Source organism: Hemibagrus wyckioides, linkage group LG19, assembly GCF_019097595.1.
Source record: "Hemibagrus wyckioides isolate EC202008001 linkage group LG19, SWU_Hwy_1.0, whole genome shotgun sequence".
Taxonomy (NCBI): domain Eukaryota; kingdom Metazoa; phylum Chordata; class Actinopteri; order Siluriformes; family Bagridae; genus Hemibagrus; species Hemibagrus wyckioides.
In genome coordinates, this window is record NC_080728.1 from 18137501 (window position 1) to 18161076 (window position 23576).

Here is a 23576-nt window from a genome sequence, read left to right on the forward strand (position 1 = left end):
AGATTAAAAAAATTAAAGAAAAGGAAGGAAGGAAGGAAGGAAGGGAAGTAAGTAAGTGAGGGAGAGGGAGAGAGAGAGAGAGAGAAAGAAAGAAAGAAAGAAAGAAAGAAAGAAAGAAAGAAAGAAAGAAAGAAAGAAAGAATGAATGAATGAATGAATGAAAGGAAAGAATGAATGAATGAATGAATGAATGAATGAAAGGAATGAATGAATGAATGAATGAATGAATGAAAGGAAGGAATTAAAGATTAAAAAAATTAAAGAAAAGGAAGGAAGGAAGGAAGGAAGGAAGGGAAGTAAGTAAGTGAGGGAGAGGGAGAGAGAGAGAGAGAGAGAGAGAGAAAGAAAGAAAGAAAGAAAGAAAGAAAGAAAGAAAGAAAGAAAGAAAGAAAGAAAGAAAGAAAGAAAGAAAGAAAGAAAGAGAGGACGTTTGTGAGCAGGAAAAGGACAAAGGCAGTAAATAAATGTGTGACTCTGAAATGAAAGAGAAAACAGAGTGAAATTGTGTGAAGCGTGTTGTACTGGAGGCAGTAAAAGAGTCACGCTGCCATTAAAACCTCATTACTCCTCACTCCAACTCCTCACACGTCTGCTATGTTTTTAAACATACATCAGAGATCTCGTTTTGGCCCGGTGGAAGACTTAATGATGGAACCAGAGTGAGAACCGTAACCGTAATGGACATGCTAACTTTATAAATGTTTAGAAATGGACAAGCCGAGTTATTGTTTATCTCTTATACAGTGTGAGAGAGGATAAAGAGAGACGTGTGAGGGAATGAAAAGTTTATAGCTGCTGTAGCGTAAGTGACAACAGGCACCAACTTTAGAATAATATTACAGTCGACTATAAATACATCATAAATATATTTTGCTATAACACAGCGGTGATGAATCCTCCATTTCGATTCTCGATGACTACAGCAGTAACAACTTGCTCCATGTAACCTACACAATAAATAATGCATTATTTTAACTGATGCCGAGGTGAAGCTGTATAAGGAGATGTGTAGGGAGTCTCCAGTGTTTTGTAATGGCTAGTAAATTTTCCCATATTGGAAAATCATTCACATGACACATGGCCGGTTTCTCAGTCACATGACGAGAGGTTTTTATTCATAAAACTTTAAAACATAAGAAAAGGCACGATTTTGTCTCTACCTCATAAAATGCAATAGAAATAAAAATATGTTTTTTCTATGATTAGAGTTTGGGTCAGGGTTTGTAGTTAGGGTTTGTAGTTAGGGTTTGGAATTAGGATTTAGGGGTTAGGGTGTGGAGTTAGGGTGTGGAGTCAGGGTGTGGAGTCAGGGTGTGGAGTCAGGGTGTGGAGTCAGGGTGTGGAGTCAGGGTGTGGAGTTAGGATTTAGGGGTTAGGGTTAGGGTCAGGGTTTGGAGTCAGGGTTTGGAATTAGGATTTAGGGGTTAGGGTTAGGGTCAGGGTTTGGAATTAGGATTTAGGGGTTAGGGTTTGGGTCAGGGTTTGGAGTCAGGGTTTGGAATTAGGATTTAGGGGTTAGGGTTAGGGTCAGGGTTTGTAGTTAGGGTTTGGAATTAGGATTTAGGGGTTAGGGTGTGGAGTTAGGGTGTGGAGTCAGGGTGTGGAGTCAGGGTGTGGAGTCAGGGTGTGGAGTCAGGGTGTGGAGTCAGGGTTTGGAATTAGGATTTAGGGGTTAGGGTTAGGGTCATGGTTTGGAATTAGGATTTAGGTGTTAGGGTTAGGGTCAGGGTTTGGAATTAGGATTTAGGGGTTAGGGTTAGGGTCAGGGTTTGGAGTCAGGGTTTGGAATTAGGATTTAGGGGTTAGGGTTTGGGTCAGGGTTTGGAGTCAGGGTTTGGAATTAGGATTTAGGGGTTAGGGTTAGGGTCAGGGTCTGGAATTAGGATTTAGGGGTTAGGGTTAGGGTCAGGGTTTGGAATTAGGATTTAGGGGTTAGGGTTAGGGTCAGGGTTTGGAATTAGGATTTAGGGGTTAGGGTTAGGGTCAGGGTTTGGAATTAGGATTTAGGGGTTAGGGTGTGGAGTCAGGGTGTGGAGTCAGGGTGTGGAATTAGGATTTAGGGGTTAGGGTTAGGGTCAGGGTTTGGAATTAGGATTTAGGTGTTAGGGTTAGGGTCAGGGTCTGGAATTAGGATTTAGGGGTTAGGGTTAGGGTCAGGGTTTGGAGTCAGGGTTTGGAATTAGGATTTAGGGGTTAGGGTTAGGGTCAGGGTCTGGAATTAGGATTTAGGGGTTAGGGTTAGGGTCAGGGTTTGGAGTCAGGGTTTGGAATTAGGATTTAGGGGTTAGGGTTAGGGTCAGGGTTTGGAATTAGGATTTAGGGGTTAGGGTTAGGGTCAGGGTTTGGAATTAGGAATTAGGGTTTAGGGTTAGGGTCAGGGTTTGGAGTTAGGATTTAGGGGTTAGGGTTAGGGTCAGGGTTTGGAATTAGGATTTAGGGGTTAGGGTTAGGGTCAGGGTTTGGAATTAGGATTTAGGGGTTAGGGTTAGGGTCAGGGTTTGGAATTAGGATTTAGGGGTTAGGGTTAGGGTCAGGGTTTGGAGTCAGGGTTTGGAATTAGGATTTAGGGGTTAGGATTAGGGTCAGGGTTTGGAATTAGGGTTAGGATTTACGATTTAGGGGTTAGGATTAGGGTCAGGGTTTGGAATTAGGGTTAGGATTTACGATTTAGGGGTTAGGGTTTGAAGTCAGGTTTTGGAGTCAGGGTCTGGAGTTGGGCTTAGGCAATCTTTTTGAAGACCAGTTTCTCAGCCACATGCCATGCTGAAGTTTTTATTCCTACAACATTTTAAAGGTTCCTGTCTGTACTCAGCAACTGTTAAACCAAAGAAAGTAAGAAAATGCACATCTTTGTGGCTACAACATAACACATGTTTCTGATTTTCTGAATTGAGTAGAAAGCCTAGATTTTGCTTTTTGACGTCTCGCCTCCGAACAGGCCACGCCCACAAGCGGCAAAACGCAGTTTAATTACAGCAAACCGCAGCTAAATCTTCAGGAATGAACAAGTCTGTGATTTTAATAATTCATGAGCGCTGCACCAGATGGAGATTTAATCTGTTCGGAAAAACAAAACAACAACAACAAAAAAAAAAAATGGTTCAGTAACACCATCAAAAAAGATCGAAAGAAAAAAAGAAAAAAAAAACAAACAAAAAAAACACACCACCAGATGGAGAGTTGAGAAAAGCAACTCTTCTCAAACGCGCTCCTGATGGCTCGGTGCATAACACTTCACCACAATTCCCATCACTTCCAGAGAAAGAGATTAGCTGGTGAGAGAGCGCGAGACAGAGAAGGTAGCGTGACACTTTTGACACTTATTACTGCTACAAAGTCAGGGCCGAGTCAGTGGCCTTCTAATATAAACCTGAGGAACAGCTAATGGAGGCTGAGGAAAGACAGGAGACAGAGAAACGCCTCCGGTGTCAGAGTTTTCACTCGGTAATATTCTACACATCACCTGGTATATTTTGTTGGGTTTTTTGTGAGCTCTCAGAGGCGTGGAGCTACGATCCTGCAATTAATCACATCATGAGAGAAGCGTAGAGTTTCTGAGAAAATCTACAACACAAAAATTACAAAATCTGATATACGAACATATTGCGCCTCGTTTATATTTCCTTCTGTGCATCTTTTATTGTTTATTATTATTACTACAAAACATTCCATCCAACTGGACCAAAAGTATGTGCACCCCTGACCATCACACCCACATGAGGTTCCTGTTTTGAAGCACCTGTGAAGGAAAATTCTCTCTACAGCACAGAAACCCTGTTCCAGCAGGACAATGCCCCTGTGCACAAAGCTCAGAGCTCCATGAAGACATGCTGTGGAGGTTAAGGTTGGATGGGAAAAGATCTCGAATGTCCTGCACGGAGCACTGACTCTGATCTGTCTCGACCCCACTGAAGACCTTTGGGATGAACTGGAGCCTCATCAACATCAGTGTCTGATCTCACTAATGCTCTTGTGGAGATCTGATTAAACACAAATCCTTACAGTCACGCTCCAAACTATTCCCAGAAAAGAGTGGAACTTATTAAAACAGCAAAAGAGGGAATGGGATAGTCAACAAGCACAGAAGCAGCAACAATTTCCGTTCTGGAAGACTTCCGGTTTTCTTTTCTCTATTACGGTATATAAGAGAAGTATCTCTTCCTCATAGTGAAGCATGCAGGTAGTGGTAGCATCACAGTGAGCATTACACTCCTGCTCTTGGTTGCCTCTCTGGCTAATCCTCTCTTTTTCCCCATTTTCGCTAATTAGAAACAGACTAGGAATAAAAATTAATTGAAGTAAATTTACTCCTTGTAACAAAACTGCAAGCATCAAAATTTCTGCCATCCCCGCGATTAGTATTAGTATTATATTCCACATCCCTTTAGGCACTGAGTCTGTAATGCTTAATGAGTATAAAGATACAGAGCAAAGAATCAGACATCAGTCTTCAATTTTTTTTTTCCAGATCGACTCCTCTAGACTCTTCAGGAGTTCAATGAGGTTCAGGTCAAGGAACCGGGAAGGCCATGTCAAACGCTTGATTCTGTGATCATTGAACCATTAAACCAGTATGAGCTGGGATTTTCAAAATCACCAGGAGATAAAAGTAGAGCTGCAAGACGTAATGGCAGAGAAAAGGATAAGACGCATTTTAAACTTCACAAAGCGATTAACGTAACACGATACCCTATCCATCCTTCGGTCTTCGGCAGACTTCTACATACTTTTAAACCTTTCAGTCCGTCTCCCGCTCATTTACGCTCCTGTTTCTTATTATAAACTTAATCTCCGGACTTAGAAGAAAGCCGAGAGGTGGACAAGGAGGAGAAGATTCAAAGAGGGAGGGAGAGAGAGAGAGAGAAAAACTCTTAATGCGGTAATTCTGCGAATCTCAGAGCTTTGAGGAGTCCTCTGTAGGTCACGCCTATTTTCCAGAATGACATTAGCAGTCCAGGGCTCTATGTCACTCCTGTGACATGTAAATGTTAAAAGATTAAAAACTCATCATCTTTTGATATTTCCTCTCTCCATGTCTGGCTCGCATCGGCATTAAAAGAAACCTGCGGAGTAGCTCTTGGGCGAGGAGATAATAGACAGAGGCAAATTGCGCTTCTCATCAGAAGTTTCATTAACCTCAGGACCTGAGAGGAGGGAGGGGTAATCTGGGACATTACCGCTTCCTCACGCTCCGGCTTAAACGAGTCGGAACACCTTCCCACCTGCATAAAGAAGCTTCCAGGCATATCAAAAAGCCCAGGTCTTCGAGCTTTTCTCTTCCTCTTGGTGCTAATCCTGATCTGGAAATGCTTCCTTTATCTGCACCACCTTTCCACCCTACATATATGCAGACATTCCAAGCAGTCGTGTTGATCTGCAGGTTTACGTTTACGTTCATGTCGTGGTCATCATTCTGTTTAACTGATCAGCTAGATCAGCTTAGTCTCTCATGATGGGTTTATGTCGTGACCTAGACGTCGGTCGGGTGACCGCGAGTGTGACACAATGAACAGAAGATCCTCGTTTTTTAATAAGCTGCTTGTGTTAAAGAGTGAAAGGAGGCAGAGCAGGTAGTTGACGGTGATCAAAATAAAAGTAAGCAACACGAAGTTTGAGAGGCGTTTTTCTTTATGCAGAAGTGAAGTATCATGGGGACCATATGAATCAGCCAGTGATGCTCTTGAGTAGAAGTGTTTGCTGAAAAGAGACAGCAGTTAAATCAAATGTTTTTGTGGGCTTTTTTTGTGTTTATTTAGCTTGTGTTGTTGTATTACACTAGCCACGTGATAAGAGAGAGACCACGGGGTAGCAGGGTAACCATGACCACACCAGGGACCCTGTGGTGATATCAAGGATACCAGAAAAACAATGGACATGTCTGCAAAGCACAGCCATACCAGGGTAACCATGGCCATTCCAAAATCCATGGAGATACCAGAGAAACTAAAACTCATGCCAATACTAAGGGGAACACTGTGGAAATACCAGAGAATCCAGAAACCAAGAAGAAAACAAGGAAACCAAAAATGCATGGAGATACCAAAGAAACCAAAAAACATAGAGATACAATGGAAACAAAAGCACCATAGAGATACCAGGGGAACCAAAACTCATGCCAATACTAAGGGAAAACTGTGGAAATACCAGAGAAACCAGAAACTAAGGAGAAACCAGGGAAACCAAAAATGCATGTAGATACCAAAAAAAAAATATGGAGATACCAGGGAAACCAAAAATGCATGTAGATACCAAAAAAAAATATGGAGATATCAGGGACACCAAAAATGCATGTAGATACCAAAAAAAAAAATATGGAGATACCAGGGAAACCAAAAATCATGGCGATTCCAGGGTATCCATTGTTACCCTGTTACGACCATGGAGATAGCAGGGAAACCAGAAACCGAGCAGAAACAAGGGAAACCAAAAATGGATGGAGATACCAGGGAAACAAAAACCACAGTGATCCCAGAAAAAAACAAAACCATGGAGATACCAGGGAAAGAAAAATCATGAAGATACTAGGGGAAAACCATGGAAATACCAAAAAAACCAGAAACCAAGGAGAAACCAGGAAAACCAAAAATACATAGAAATACCAAAGTAACCACAAAACAGAAATACCAGGGAAACCAAACACCATAGTGATGCCATGGCAACGGCAGATTGAAATGAGTTAACGTCTGCACATAACTAGTGCTCCATTAGAAAGGTCTAAAAGGTTAAAAATTCCATAGTTTCCTGAAATAAGCTACAAATGGTCTTACCGTAGTATATTTAAAAAGACCTTTGCACAACAGATTCCTAATTAGGGCTGCTGTAATTATCTGAATGAACCGGCTTGCAATCTGGGCTAATGAGAAGACTATGCACTGATGTATGCACTGATGATGCAGGTGACACAATCTGCTGATTAGGACATAAGCACACCGATTAAACCATGACGAGACACAATATGGCGCTTTAATGTGCAGTTCAGATACGGCGTGAGGGGATTATTTCATTACAGGCAACGGCTGCATGAGTGTGTCTTTAATGCATTTTTGTGTCTCCCTGCTGAACCTGCTAGTGATCTTGAAAAAAGGTAATTAGCGCGTAATGGCGAGAGGTGCGTGGGCTCTGTGTATGAATATTTATGGTGAAGAGAAAAGCTGTGGGAGGATCAACCTCGGCCGCCATCTAATCAGCTCACCCGGCGACTCCTGCCTTGATTTTCGAGACAGGCCCGGTCTCAGAGAGCCCGGCACTCGTGGGCACACATAATCAATTCGCCTCATTAAGGTCATGACCTGTGGATATTAAGCTGGCAGCCAGAGAAGGGCGACACAGACAGGGAAAATGTCACCTGCTTGTACTGAACTTCCAGGACTGACAGGTTACCTGATGTTTACCTTTTTCTTTTATTTAACAGTTCAACCTTTCTGCTCTTTTTATTCACCGATCTGAAATGAAAACTTGAGACAATGTCTGTCCAAAAACTGACAGCTTTAACACATGCTTTAAAGCAGCCTATATGAATAAAACTATACACTATAAAAGTCTCCTGACGCATCGCACAGCCAAAATGAAAGATCTGTCAACTATAAGTGGGTGAGAAAAGAGTAAAATAAAGCAAGACAGCCAGAGAGAGAGACAGAGAGAGAGAGAGAGAGAGAGAGAGAGAGAAACAGGGAGAGAAGAAATTGGCTGGTAAGAAATTGAGAAGAGAGAACGAGAGTGTGAGCGTCTCTGTGGCTAAGCTCATTAAGCTGATCTGTGTCTCGTTAACAAGAAGCCGTCTCATTATGTTTGATGTGGTCAGGTGACTCGCACGCTGAGCGAGAACAGACCCTGCTTCTCATCTCATGCACTTGGAGACTACGGATAAAAGCAGAGTGGTAGAATTTTTTTTCACTTTTTTTATGGTGGTTTTGGATAATGATGTGGAAAGAAGAATGTAGAAGATCAACACCATCACGCTAGTCGCTTTCGAAAATTCTCTCCCCCTTTTATCAGAGGAGTATACAGTCACCGACTTTGCCTAAAACTTTTCTTTAGATTATTATGTTGTTTGGACACTGGTACCTCATAAACATCTAATGATTACTTTTGTAAGGATCTCGGCTTCAGACGGTCTTCTTCTTTTCTGAATCTGAAGTACACTGATTGGCTCTCAACACTCAGTGGGAAAAAAACTTTGAACACAATGACCTTGAAAGAGAGTGTTACTGAGCAGAATGTAGTCACTGGACTGAAAAAAAAAAACTATGAGATTTGTCTGGGAAACCAAAGACCATGGAGAGACCTGGGAAACCTAAACCATGGTGATACCACGAAAAGGAAAAAACAAGGAGATTACAGGGAAACCAAAATCATAGAGTTTACAGGGAAGCCAAAACCCATGGTGAGGCCATGGGGACCAAAAACAATTGAGATACCAGGGAAGTCAAACCATGGAGATAACAGGGCAACTAACCCCATGGTGATACAATGGAAACCAAACATGAAGATAAAAGGAAAGTCAAAACCCAGGGTGATACCAGGGAGACCAAAAACAATTGAGATATCAGGGGAAAAAAAGCCATGGAGATACTAGGAAAATCAAACCATGGTAATACAGTGGAAATTAAAAACCATGGTGATACCAGAAAAAACAAAACCAAGGAGATACCAGAAAAAACAAAACCATAGTGATACCGGGGAAACTAAAACTATGGCAATGGCAGAATAAAACGAATAAAAGTTTGCACAAAGTTTGAACTAGTGATCCATTAGAAAGGTCTAAAAACTAAACTGAAGTCCTTTTAAATCTAGACATTCTTTCTTTCCATAGTTCCCTGGGAAAAAGCCACAAATGGTCTTATTGTAGTATATTTAAAAAGACCTTTGAATAACAGAACCCATGGCAAAACCCATGGAAACCAAAAAACTTGGGGATTACAGGGAAACAAAAACCATGGCAACACCAAAGAAAAACCTGAGGAAAACCAGATGCCAGAGGAAAACCCATGGTGACACCAGAGAAAAACCCACTGTGATACCAGGGAAAAAACAATGGCGATACCAGAGAAAAACCCATGGTGATACCAGAGAAAAAAAACAATGGAGATACCAGAGAAAAAACTATGGAGACAAGAGAGAAACCCATGATGACACCAGAGAATAACCCATAGTGACACCAGAAAATAACCCATTGTGACACCAGAGAAAAACCCACTGAGATGCCGTAGGAAAATCCACGGTGATATCAGAGAAAACCCTATGGAGATGCCAGAGAAAAACCCATGAAGATGCCAGAGAAAAACCCATGGAGATGCCAGAGAAAAACCAATAGTGACACCAGAGAAAAACCCATAGTGACACCAGAGAAAAACCCACAGTGATACCATGGAAACCAAAAACCACGGAGCTGCCAGAGAAAGCCCCATGGATATACAGTGGAAACCAAAAACAATGGAGATACCAGAGAAACCAAAACAAAACCTAAGACAGATTTGTCTGGGAAAGTTTTCAGTGACTAACCTAGCAAGTCTGTGATTGGCCATCTGCCATGTCAGTCAAACCACCTCAGGCTGGAAGACTTGATTTATGAGTTCTTCAGAAACAGGTGTCTGATGCTATCGGCGGTTCAGAAAGGAACCTTCCACCCTAGTAGCATTTATCATGAAAAACGGTTCGAGAGGCCTGATGATGTAATCATAATGATGTACCATTATTCAGACTTTTAAGCATGGTGGCATCCTTGACTAGGCCATTTCTAATTTCTTTATAATAGTGATACAAGCTACACCTTAGCACATGTAGTTCACATGTTAACAGAACCGAAGCTGATTTTACAGTAGATCAGTTTCCATGTCCAGATATTTCACTTCTTAAGTTTTATGGAACATTATTTTCTTAACAAAAAGAACCTTTCATTTAAAGGTGGAAGTCAATGTTTTTTCCCGTTCAGTCGGATAAAAAAATAAAAAGCAAGATATCTTGTAGGTCAGGATATGACATCAAACCTCTGTGAAGTGAAACAAAACAAAGGTGCTTGTGTTGAAAGCAGCATTAAATTCCGTAGATTATTTTTTTTTAAATAATAATAATAATTAAGCTAACGTTTAAGCTTGCGGCAGTAATTTTTTGAGAACTGTATATAAATATAAATGCTTAATAATAATGTTTTCTTATATAGCAGCTACAGAAAGTGCTTTCCATAAACAACCCATAAACATAAAAGAATTAACTGCAGTTTTATGAGAATCGTTTAAAAAATGTTCTTATACTTTTAGCATACTGAACAGATGCATTGAACAAAAACAAAGCTATTTTTGAACATCCCAAATAACACATAACTAAATCACACTAATTTGGTGAAATGGGGATTAATGCACTGTGACATCACTCTATATTTAAACGCTGGTAGATATTAGGCGTACACACTTAAATAACTTCTCGAACCCTCAATACTGAGCATTGCGCATCATCAGAGGATGAAAAAGACTTCTCCTTATCGCTCTCGGAAGCACAAACACATCCATATGTATGATAGAAAATGATGAGTCATGAGGTGATATAAGCCGCAGAGCTCTGAGGTCTTCCGCGCTCATTAATTCGGTGTTTTCAACACTGCTAACTATCTTGCAAATAACAGCGCTGTCAGGAAGTTCACTTTGTGGAGATAATGACGACGTGGCGCTGGAGCTTTTAGCGGGGTTTTTTTGGTAATCATTGTTATTACACATTATTTACTGGCTCGGTACTTTGTCATGCAACTTTAATCTCCAGAGTGGAAGTTCTCAGGATCTCAGGATCAGGTGACGGAGACAGCTCTGGATAATATCGTACATTAGATGGGATGCAATGAGACAACACCACAGATCAATGACTTAGCGATTTTTTATTTATTTATTTATTTATTTATTTTTCTTCATGAAGGCACAAGCATTGATGTGCTATGTTAGAAAATTGATCTACAATACTAATAACCGTTCTCTTCTTGGAAATTTATCAACTTGTTCATTTCTCCTAGTCTCCTAGTCTGTATTAATGCACATAAATCAATGTACTAGTTTGTTGTACATCACATTTTCAGGTTTCCAGGCAACCGAAAATATAGGACTGGGCATCAAACTGGAGCTTGTACTGGTCCTGTGGGCTAGATAATGAATTTATTAGTCCATTTTGTCCTGAGTAGAACTACATTCAAGTTATATATTGTTTTGTATTATTTTTGACAGTAAGTTGTAGCTTAGTGGTTAAAGTGTGGGACAACTGATCAGAAGGTTGTGTGTTCAAATCCCAGGACCATCAAGCTGCCTCTGATGGGTACATAAGCAAGGCCCTTAACCCTCAACTGCCCAGTAGGTCACTCTGGATAAGGCCATAAATGTAAATGTTGTATTAATGGGCCTCATTTATCAATCAATGAAATTTAGCAAAGAACTTAAACATTGAATTTATTTATTTTTTGCCAATCCAAGAAAATTACCGCTCTGTTTCCAAAAGTGTCGCTGATTGTCCTTGTATTCATTCACCTACGTTGATAAATGCATCAGCTTTAAATGATCAAGCTTCTTCACAGCACAGCTGAATTACATTTAACAAAACTCCATAAACGGTAAAGCTCACAGAGAGCGGCAAACAACAAAATGACAACAAGAGCACCAACAATTCCAATAGTGCAGCTCAGCCACTGCAGCGCATCAGCTACTATAACCACACTCTAATGTCTTCTCCTACAACTTTTTTCTCTTTTCTGAATAGCTGGAATTATTTAGTCTCGACTTTTGGATCTCGTCTGGATCCTGTTCTTCCACGTCATTAATATGAAATGACTGAACATCACAAAATGTTCACTAAATTGTAAGTAAATTAAACAAACGTTAGTCAAATTAGTGACTCTCCATGAAGGAAAACTTCAAGAGAACTTATAGGGAGGATAGGAATATTTTTCCAAAATAACAAGAATTATCTTTCAAGAATTCACTAAATTCTTAACTTATGAATAAGTTAAAAAAATATGTTTTTAGTATCTAGTGCAATAAACAATGCCCAGTTATATTCTGATAATAAATATGAATTTCATTATTTGAAAATGTGTTTCATTCAGTTATTTAGAAAGACAAATTCTTGGGGGGGAAAGTGGCGTAATTCCACATCACAATAAAAATATTTACCATTTATATATATATGTGTGTGTGTATATATATATAATTATTATCATATCACCCAGCTTTTAACTTCAGGCGAATATTCTATGATTGTTCATAGTTTTCAGAATTGTTCTTTTTTAAGTATATTTATATAAATAATTGCATATTTGTACAACAAATTAGCTATTGTTCAGTCCCTCCAGGATTTCCAGTTGTTTTGCTGTAGTTGTGGGCAAAAAAACGTTTGATCTTGCTGCAGCTTTTGAAAAAATCTGCAATGCAAAATACCTGCGGAGGCGAAATCACAAGCACAGGATTCTTCTGTTAAACTCCTAGCAGTGAAGACACATACAGTATGTAATGAGTTTCTGTGAGCACTGTACTCATGTTCCACATTCGTGAATGAAAGAGAGATATGACTGAACCAGAGTTGTGATGTCACACGACGTGTCTCGGATCAAACTTGCGGGGGAAAAAAACGTCGGCCATTTTTAAAAAAATTGCTAGCAAGCTCCTACGAATATCGGCGAATTTTCCGTTAATTTCTGCGATAGCAAAATTGCTAAATCCTGGAACTCTAAACAGTGAATAATCATCGCATTAAAATTGCTACAGTTTAGTTTTACGCTATATTACGTCACTGTGTTTAACTTTAGCCTCAGAAGCCCCGCCTACAGCTACTATCTTTTATACACTTTTCTGGCCACAAGCTTCAGCATCTTGTGGTGCAATCTGACAAGTGTTTATCAGATGCATGAGATCATGAGCTTATCTGAGATCTAATACCTGGATTTTTTAACAGAATTAAATGTTGTTTGAATCAATTGCCAACAAATTCTCAGGTATCTGTTTCCGGAGTCTACGTTTGTATGCCTAAGCGTGTCTTCTTATGGAAATACATACTAATATTTAATGATCTTGATTATTAATTATACTTATCACTGACTGTGCATTTGAGTAGCAAGACGATACCTGGTGTTCCCTGCGGTTCTGTGGAGCGATAAATACTCGGCGTCGTCGGTTAGATCGCTTGCCGAGGCCTCAGTGGGAACCCGTGGGAACGAACGTCACGCAGAGCGAGCGCGGCACAAACTCATAATTCAATACAAAACCCATTTTCTGAACGCAGCTGTGTATAAATAGGAGCAGAACACTCTTTATTAAACAGGTGTTTTAACTGAAAGCCTATCAGCTTTAATTAGCTAATTAGAGGCAACATGAAAATGTGTTAGTTCGTTTAAAAGCGGCTGATCGCTGAGCTGGACGAAAAAGACGAAAACAAAAGCATTGCTTTGTCAACATAAGAGCGTGGGTTCAGCCAGTATTCCAGAGGGAGTTAAAAAAATGCACACAGAGCAATACTCTTAGATTCAGGGTTAAGACAACAAAGCCCTGTAGTGGGCAGCGTGCCCAATCATTTACATAACGACACCCACGCTGTGCCCAGAGGCAATTCTCGAGGCAGCATGCTGTGGGGGAAAAACAATCAACCCCAAATGCCACAGAACAGGAACGCATGCTAAATTTCAGATTTGAAGGTTCTAGTCTCTCTCATTTTCTTCCATACGAACTTCTGCGAAATCCATGCATCCTTTCCTTAAGAAAAGGAGAGGAAACTAGCGGAGGCTTTAAATCATCACAGCGTGAAGTGTTTAGCTTGGACACATTTCCCTTAACAAGCTGTGGTTGTCGTAACTTTTTGAAAAATCGATTAGCTTAAAAAGTTTTTTTATTTTCTTTTAGTAACAACATCATTTCAGTCCCTTTACACTGTTTTTTTTATTATGATGTATTATAGACAGAACAGAAATACTCTGAAAGAATACAAAGATATTTCCCAGCGCTTCTCAGAAAAACAAAATTATTTCAGTATTTAACAATAAATAAATTTTCAATAAATTAAAGTTCAAAATAACAAACTTCTACTTAACATAAATTATACTTTAACTTAGGATAACAATGTATGTTTAAAACAAGTTACAGTTGCATTATCTTGTATTTAAAATTATATGTAAGATGATTAATTTCAAGTCATATATCTTTTTAAAATGAGCCGTAATTACGTATTGTTAATGTTAACCTACACTTGAAATATGTTACACTTACATTATCTTGTACTTAAAATAAATAAATTCTCCTTACATTAATTTAGTTACTTATAGTTTTCTTACATTAACTTATTTTAATTATATTTTTAATCAAATAAATAAATAAATCTACGTTTGTATTTATTATAATATTTAAGTTATATTTCCATTAACATGTACTTAAAATAAGCCATACTTAGATTAACCTATAGTAAGTTAAACTATTAACTTATTATATATTTTTACTTAAAATCATTAATACTAACATCAAATTTAAAACTAATTATATTTCTAGCAGGTTCCACATACAACATTTTATCTGCAACTAATTTTTTAACTGTAACAAAGAAAACATAAAAGTAAAACTATTTCAGGAAAATTTCAGTCAATTGCACTTCAAACAAATTCTACTTTATACTTGTGTCAAGTTATATTTAAAATAATTAAACTTACATGAAATTGTATTTAATTTAAGTTATGTAAACTTATGCACAAGTTATACTTAATAAAATTCTTTCCTGTAGGTTGGTTAGTGCAAAATTTCTCTTATTTCTCTAGAATATAATTTTTTTATGGATTCAGTGTTTAGGAACCTTCAGATAACTCTATTGTTCTATAATTGTCCATTAGATTTTTGCAACATCCAATTTTTTGTTATTTGTGTCCAGTGATGTTTACTCTGCTCACAGTAGAACCTTGGCAAATGAATTTAATTGGTTCTGGAGGCGAGTTCTTAAGGCAAAGGTTTGTATTGTGAAACGAATTTTCTCATAAGGAATAATGTAAATGCAGATAATCCGTTAAGGCGAAAATTCGTAAGCGAGTGCATTCATATGCTGAGGTTCCACTGTATTAGTCATTATATTATTAATTTGATCATATTAACTTAATATTAGTTCCCTTTTAATTCATAAATTAACTTTATGATAATCTCAATGAAATTTTACTCTCTGTGTAGTTTTCCCCCCATTATCTCTGTATTTACTTGTTAAAATACTTTTAAAAATAAACCCATCAGTAGTGACTTTAGTTGTGGGAAGAAAATTCTAGAATTTGTACAGAAGGAAAGAAAACTCTCCTGCTACACTCACTCCATCTAAAAGAAGCGATATTCTGCAAGTTATCGCAAAACACATTAACGCTTCAACCTAAAAAAAGGGTTCCTCGGCCAGTTTGCCAGTTTTATCTCTGTGATAGGGCGAGTACAGAAACTCGCCAGCGCAGCGACGTCCGAGCGATTCGTTTGAATTTGGGTTGAATTTTTAGCGTTCGTTTTTTCATCTTGTTCCAGTTGATTAAATCGCTAATTAAGATTCTTTGGACGCCGAAGCGCTAGAAGGAAAAAATCAATATCGTTCAAGCTTAAACTGCGATATGGGACAAGTCGGCTCATGAATCATGTTTTTAATAGAATCTGAGTCAAATTAAAAAGGTTTCACCATGAAACGATGAGCCCACAGCAAAAAACCAACCCGTCTCTCAGAGCAAACACACAACAATATTCAATAATATCTCCTTTATAACTATAACTTATAGATTTCCGTCACTCACTAAGATATATTTATGACAACAGGATACGATAAGTAGACATAAAACAACAAACTTTCCCACAAAACAAGACCCTGGAGGCAAAACGAGTTTAAATGGAGGTCCTAATTACCTCCAGCATCAATTCATTAACACAAGTAAGAATGAATAGTTTCATTAGCAGCCTGGTGATGGCTATAAATCATAATATCAGGAAACCTGAGCCTGTGCTCAATTTCCCGAAGAGCAGCTGAACTTTAGAAACGAGGAAAAAAACAAAGCATCCGTCTGTACGGAAATCTAATCTTTGTAAATCCATAGCGTAATGGTCCTGAAGATGTCCCTTACGTATTAGGAACGATGGCTATCTGGGGAAAATATCATACTCTCCCGCCCTGAAGCTAGCGTTTTTTCCCCATTTCATTTTAATAACGAGTCGGAATACAATCTTGTACTCTTATTTCCGTAACACTTGAAGATTAAAGCGCTAAATCTTTAAAGCCGCACCGTGACGAGACCCGCGGTCGTAAATCCACAATAACAGCCATAGACGTAACAGTAACCTGATATTGTGGATTGGGTAACTTGAAGAAAATCCACTTATTCTGTGTGTTTTCTGTGAACGCTTTACCTCAAATAAATCAGCAACAGGGTCATATGATGCTCTGGTTAATATTCTAATCAGGATTGTATTGTATTGAGTTTTGTCCCCTGCTCATAACTTACTTTCTATTATCTTCTTGCTGTAATTGTGATAAAGGTTGAAATCATCTAGAACCTATATAGTGTAAAAAGAGACAGAAATCAGAAGCATTTACAGTTTAAGGAGTACGCAGGACAGAGCCGTGATATTATCGGCTGTGTATTCGCGATCTGTGTTTATTCTGGATTTCTGACAGGAAAATAGATGCCAAGTTCTGGATACATTAGCGACGGTGAGCGTTGGACAATGGATGTGGGTGTGTCCGCATACCTGACATACCAAAGTTTATGCAAATACGCCACGACGACCAATGGCACTAAAGACAGTTGAGGTCATGTGACCCATGACAGACATCACACACTGCTTCTCCTTCATCTCGTATGATATGATGCAGATAAACGCTGCTGAATTTTACACACAAACACCAAATCCTCTCTCCAGAATCTTTTCTTTCAGCCACAAGAATACAATAGAATAGTAGTCACTCCACCCACTGATAAAAAAGTTATCGCTATGGCAACCAGTAACAGGATAGCAGCGCCTCCTGACCAGTTTATCGTACAGCGTGACCACACCCACAAAGTCTTTAGACCAATAAATGAAACCGGCTTTCAATGTCGTTGTGGCGTTTGTTATGTAAGAAGATTAAAATCACGTCTGTTTAAAGAATACTACTATAAAGAATTATTCTATTTCACATGAATAAAGTGATGAATGAAAACATTCTGAGATGCGTAGAAGGAGGAGGAGCGTCCACGTATCTTCAAGTCACTGGACATCATTGTGTTTGGAGGCCATTAAATGGTTCTACAAGTCTAATATAAGTCTAATTCAAATATCTTCAAGAATGAACGAGCGTGCAGTATATATTTGGATAAGCGCTAGGTTAAGGGTCATTAACTTGTGTAATCAGCTATCATTTAGTTCAGCAGTTATACTTTACTCCTGTCCAGTGGCAGACAGAAATAATGAACAGCTTTCATTAAACGCTTTACTGAAGGTCAGTCAAACTCTGTAAAAGCCAGAGAGGAAGTAAAGGAGGGGGAATCTCACGGGATTGTACAGTAGTCTCACAATCTCACAGACTGTACGTGTAAATACGTGTTTCATTCAAATCTGTCGATATGTACAGATATTTTCCATGTTGGGATTATTGACGAAAACAGAGACGGATGAAAGGCAGAGCATGGGAGACGTGTCGGGTTTAAATATATCAATGTAAACGGGGAATGTTAATGAGTGTAGTGTGAAATAGCGGGAAAAAATATGATAATTGTAATGATAAATAATCAACACTGTTAGCATTCAGGTATAAAATATTCAATGAGGATGACCTGTGTATCTATCTATCTATCTATCTATCTATCTATCTATCTATCTATCTATGTCTGTCTGTCTAGACAGACAGACAGACAGACAGACAGACAGACAGACAGACAGACAGACAGACAGATAGATAGATAGATAGATAGATAGATAGATAGACAGATTTATATTTTAATTTATTTGCGGTTTTCTGTCGAAAGTTTGCAAAGATGCATCAAAATAACGCCGCACTGGAACTGGATTTGTGTTAATTACAGAGAATCGGAGGCGCACTACTCTAAAACAGAGACAGAAGCGTAGCATGGACACCAAACACATATCTCAATGGTAATAATATCCCCTCGTCTTCTAGAGTCAAACACAAACACGGGGAACAAGTCCAAGTTTGAGAATCGGCACTTCATCAGAAATAACGAATAGAGAATTTATAAGGTGCCTCGTTATTCCAGCTTTAGAGGAGTTTTCTAGCTTCTTCCATCCTCCATCAACACAACTAAAAGTTCAGAAAGTTACGCTGATTAAAAGCTAAAAAAAGATGTTATTTACCTTTAAACGCCACTGAAAACACTGTGCCGAGAGACTAATGAACTATTTTGCGCCGTTAGGGCAACAAGGAAAGAGGCATTTTTATTTTGTTTTATGGAAAAGATTTCAGAAGAACTCCAACAGCTAAAGTGGTTTTCGAATGATGGTTATTTAGTAAAATGTTACATATTTTCTCGTGAAAATAAAAAGAGAGAGAGAGAGAGAGTGTGCACTGATTTTATTTAGGAAAATACGCACTTGCATTATGTCCATCGATGTAATGTAATGTTTACTTTCTTGATTTTATTTAGTTTTATTTCTAAGCTCTATTGCTTTACTGCACATTTTTACACAGAGTGCATCAATACTCCAGTTCTGTAAATCTGTACACACACATTTGTGGTCATTACAGAATTCTTTTTTGCTCGTCTATAATGATCCATCCCAATGCTTTAATGAAGGTCGGTCAGTATATGACACCATGGACACGTCTGCTCTCGATACACGGATAGAAGAATAAAGACCTTGTATCCTTATTGTGGGATACGTAGACAGAATCACATGGTCTGGGTTACAGTACATCGATTAAGTTAACGAGTCACCCTAACAGAGGGAAATGGTGCGATTTATTCATTTATTTCTATTTCTGATGGAAGATACATGATCGATTTATTTATTATATAAATTATAATATATATTTATTTTATATATATATATATATATATATATATATATATATATATATATATATATATATATAAATATTATTTTATAATTATTATTATTTATTACATATGATTACCTATGTTTTAATTATTTATTTATTATTACATTATATTGATTTATTACAAAACCAAAATGTTATATTTATTATATGCATTATATTTGTTATATATTATATATCATTTTATTATTTATTTATTTATTATTATATTAATTTATTATAGAATGTATATATTATATTTATTATCTATTATATAGGATTTATTTTTTTATTATTACATCATATTGATTTATTATAAGATCAATATATTATATTTATCATATACATTATATTTATGATCTATTATATGTGATTTAATTATTTATTTATTATTAAATTATATTGATTTATTATAAGATCAAGTCAATGTGAATTTTGCTGACTCGTGATTTTTGTTTGCCGTTTTTTGTGCCGTTCACTCATGTTTTCTGTGTTTGTTTCAGAATTGAGAGTTATCTGTACGACTTATCCTGGTTCTTCATGTTCAGTCATCATATATCTGGTGAAACCGCAGCATTTGGATTATGCGTCAATAGTAAACTAAACACCACTGGTTTAAATCTATTTATAAGAGTGTTTACTTTAGATCAAGTAATGTAAACAAATTCTCTGATGTTGAGTTGAACACAGTGGATCATGTGGTGTGTATAAAGAAAATAAACCCATTAAACAGAGTAGATTAAAGTAGAGTAGATTGGTGAACATGGTGAATTACACGCTACACATAACCGTAACTAAAAAAACACAAGACCTCAGATATAGCCATTTTTTAGTCCCTTTAAGATTTGGCCAAGGTTTTGATATTAAAGTGTAGGCTCCTCTGTGAGGACTTTCCTGATCCCCAAAATAAGTAAGGTGATACTGTAGATGCTTACAGACGTCACGGGAGGGACGAATGGAAACCGTAAGCACCATGTGTGTGTGTGTGTGTCGTAGCTTAATCTCAGCTCACCTGCTCTAGGTGTAGTCACAGGTTCCTCTAAAGCAGGAGGAGGCAGCGAAGGAGAAGAAGCAGCAGCGGGGGCAGCAGGTTCAGCCAGGGGGGTACCAGGGTCAGCTGGGGTGGCACAGGGGGTGGTTATTGCCACACATGGAGGAGGAGAAGGTTTGTGAGGAAGCGGAAAGGAGGGAAAAGAGTCAGGAAGGGGAGATGCTAGAGGTAAAGGTGGGTAAAAAAGGAGGAGGAGCAAATAAAGAGGCGGGGTCTAAAGCTTTAGCTACAGACAATGTAGAAGAGGCACCAGGTTTAGGAGGAGGGACGCACTCAGCAGCAGAAGCATGAGGCGGGAGCAACAAACTCACCTGCGGGAGCAACAAACTCACCTGAGAAAGGAGGAGGAGTCGGCTTGGACGGTGCCGCCGGAGCCTCGGGTTCGGGTGGAGGAGAAGATCTGAAGGGTGGTTTCGAGGGCTCTCGCATGCGATTGATGACATTCTCCGAGAGCTGTCAAGGAAAAAAATAAAGCAGACAGTAAAAGGTGTTTAAAGAGGATAATACGATCAGGATAAATTACATCGCAAAGCCGTTTTCTGCAACGCTACACTGCTTTCTAAGTTACATAAATACATAAATAAAGCCAGGCTCCGGTTTCAGACATTCCTGCAGTGCTGCCACTCTGGAACACGTGCAGTCCAGGGAAAACGACTGCATTCGCTTCATTCTGGGAAGTTAATACATCAGTAACCCCAAATATTTGTAAAACGAATATCAGTGTGTCCTGGAGCAAAAGAAAAACCTTTGAAAATAAAAATCGTAATAAAATACTAATTAATTATTAATAGTTAAATATATTGAAAACTATCAATAGTTGAATATTTGAAATATTTATAATAAATATTTTTAAATTATTTTTTTAGTCATTTGTTTGCATTTTTTTTTTTAGCTGAAAAAGACTTTTATAATGTAATTTTTCTGGTAAGATTATGAACTGATGAACTGTTTTTTAAATTAATAAATAAATAAAATTAAAATCCTAACATCTCACTTGTAGCTATAAACTAATCGCTAATGATGAAGCGCTACAACTCACTCATGACAGTCACTTATCCACACCTTTAGTAAGAAAATCCACGAAGCCAGATCTACCTTGACAAATAACGTTAGATAAATATAACCCTGATCCGAGTCTCCAGCTGTTATCTGAAGACGTTAGCGTATGACATCTGGCTTATGAGATTTAAATTCATAACAAAGCTGTCAGGTTCAATAGGTGCAGATTAACCAAGCAATCCAGCGCAGTCAGGAGTTCTAACAGAGGAATAAATGCTGATCAGATCAGAGGACGTCTAGCTGATGCTCTTGTATCTAATACGTACGGCTCGTTCGTTATGTTCTAAAGAGAGACACTGAAGTGCGTCGTGAAGTTCTCGGGCATCATGAGAGGATTTTTCTTTAATCCGTAGTTTAGGTTAATAATAAAGGAAATGTTTGCTTTTAATTATTTGCCTGGCAGCTCATCTGAAAATATTCCAAAAGCACAAACAAACAGCGAGATCCTGAAGATCCTGAAGACCAAACAGCAGCACTGTGACTCATCTTACTGATTCTACTTTAAACAAACTCAGAACTCAGTGCTGGTGTTCAGGACAGTAGTTAGTAGCAGTAGAACTCAGTAGTAGACATCAGTAGTTAACACGTCTGGTGCTACGTGATGTACAGAGCTGCTTTATTTAAAGACTATTACAGCTGCCAAATGCACAGGACACTGAATTACACCACAAGCTTATTAAATTTCACCTTGGTTAAGGTTAAACCTATCAGCAGTGCTTTGTAACCTGTACAATGAGCTTTATAACCTATACAACAAGCTTTATAACCTTTATAACAAGCTTTATAACCTGTACAACAAGCTTTATAACCTTTATAACAAGCTTTATAACCTGTACAACAAGCTTTATAACCTGTACAACAAGCTTTATAACCTTTATAACAAGATTTATAACCTGTACAACAAGCTTTATAACCTTTATAAATTGTACAACCAGCTTTATAAGCTTTATAACCTGTACAACCAGCTTTATAACCTGTACAGCAAGGTTTATAACCTGGTCAATGAGCTTTATAACCTGTAATTTACTCTATAAAACCTGTACACATACTGCACTTTATAATGTGTACCCACATTTTATAACCAGTACACACGCTTTATAACCAGTACACACACTTTATAACCAGGACACACGCTTTATAACCAGTACACACGCTTTATAACCAGGACACATGCTTTGTAACCTGCATATACACTTTATAACCTGTACACATACTGCACTTTATAAAGTGTACCAACAGCTTTTAACCAGTATACACACTTTATAACCTCTACACATGCTTTGTAACCTGTATACATACTTTACAACCTGTATACACACTTTACAACCTCTACACACGCGTTGTAACCTCTACACACGCGTTGTAACCTCTACACACGCGTTGTAACCTCTACACACGCGTTGTAACCTCTACACACGCGTTGTAACCTCTACACACACTTCATAACCTCTACACACACTTCATAACCTCTACACACACTTCATAACCTCTACACACACTTCATAACCTCTACACACACTTCATAACCTCTACACACACTTCATAACCTCTACACACACTTCATAACCTCTACACACACTTCATAACCTCTACACACACTTCATAACCTCTACACACACTTCATAACCTCTACACACACTTCATAACCTCTACACACACTTCATAACCTCTACACACACTTCATAACCTCTACACACACTTCATAACCTCTACACACACTTCATAACCTCTACACACACTTCATAACCTCTACACACACTTCATAACCTCTACACACACTTCATAACCTCTACACACACTTCATAACCTCTACACACACTTCATAACCTCTACACACACTTCATAACCTCTACACACACTTCATAACCTCTACACACACTTCATAACCTCTACACACACTTCATAACCTCTACACACACTTCATAACCTCTACACACACTTCATAACCTCTACACACACTTCATAACCTCTACACACACTTTATAACCTCTACACACACTTTATAACCTCTACACACACTTTATAACCTCTACACACACTTTACAACCTTTACACACGCTTTACAACCTTTACACACGCTTTACAACCTGTACACACGCTTTATAACCTGTACACACACTTTATAACCTGTACACACGCTTTATAACTTTTACACATGCTTTATAACCTGTACACTCACTTTATAACCTTTACACATGCTTTATAACCTTTACACATGCTTTATAACCTGTACACTCACTTTATAACCTTTACACATGCTTTATAACCTTTACACATGCTTTATAACCTGTACACTCACTTTACAACCTTTACACATGCTTTATAACCTGTACACTCACTTTACAACCTTTACACATGCTTTATAACCTGTACACTCGCTTTATAACCTGTACACTCGCTTTATAACCTGTACACTCGCTTTACAACCTTTACACATGCTTTATAACCTCTACACACGCTTTGTAACCTCTACACA

The 23576-nt window shown here is 38.1% G+C and overlaps 1 protein-coding gene across 1 annotated transcript in view; it reads right to left on the bottom strand.

Annotated features, from left to right (window-relative positions):
- chchd3a (coiled-coil-helix-coiled-coil-helix domain containing 3a) overlaps positions 1-23576 on the bottom strand; it is a 105914-nt gene that overhangs the window by 80238 nt on the left and 2100 nt on the right. Inside the window, exon 2 of the mRNA XM_058417343.1 lies at positions 20374-20494. Within this exon, the coding sequence (XP_058273326.1) occupies positions 20374-20494 (121 nt within the window). The remainder of the gene's footprint in view (positions 1-20373; positions 20495-23576) is intronic.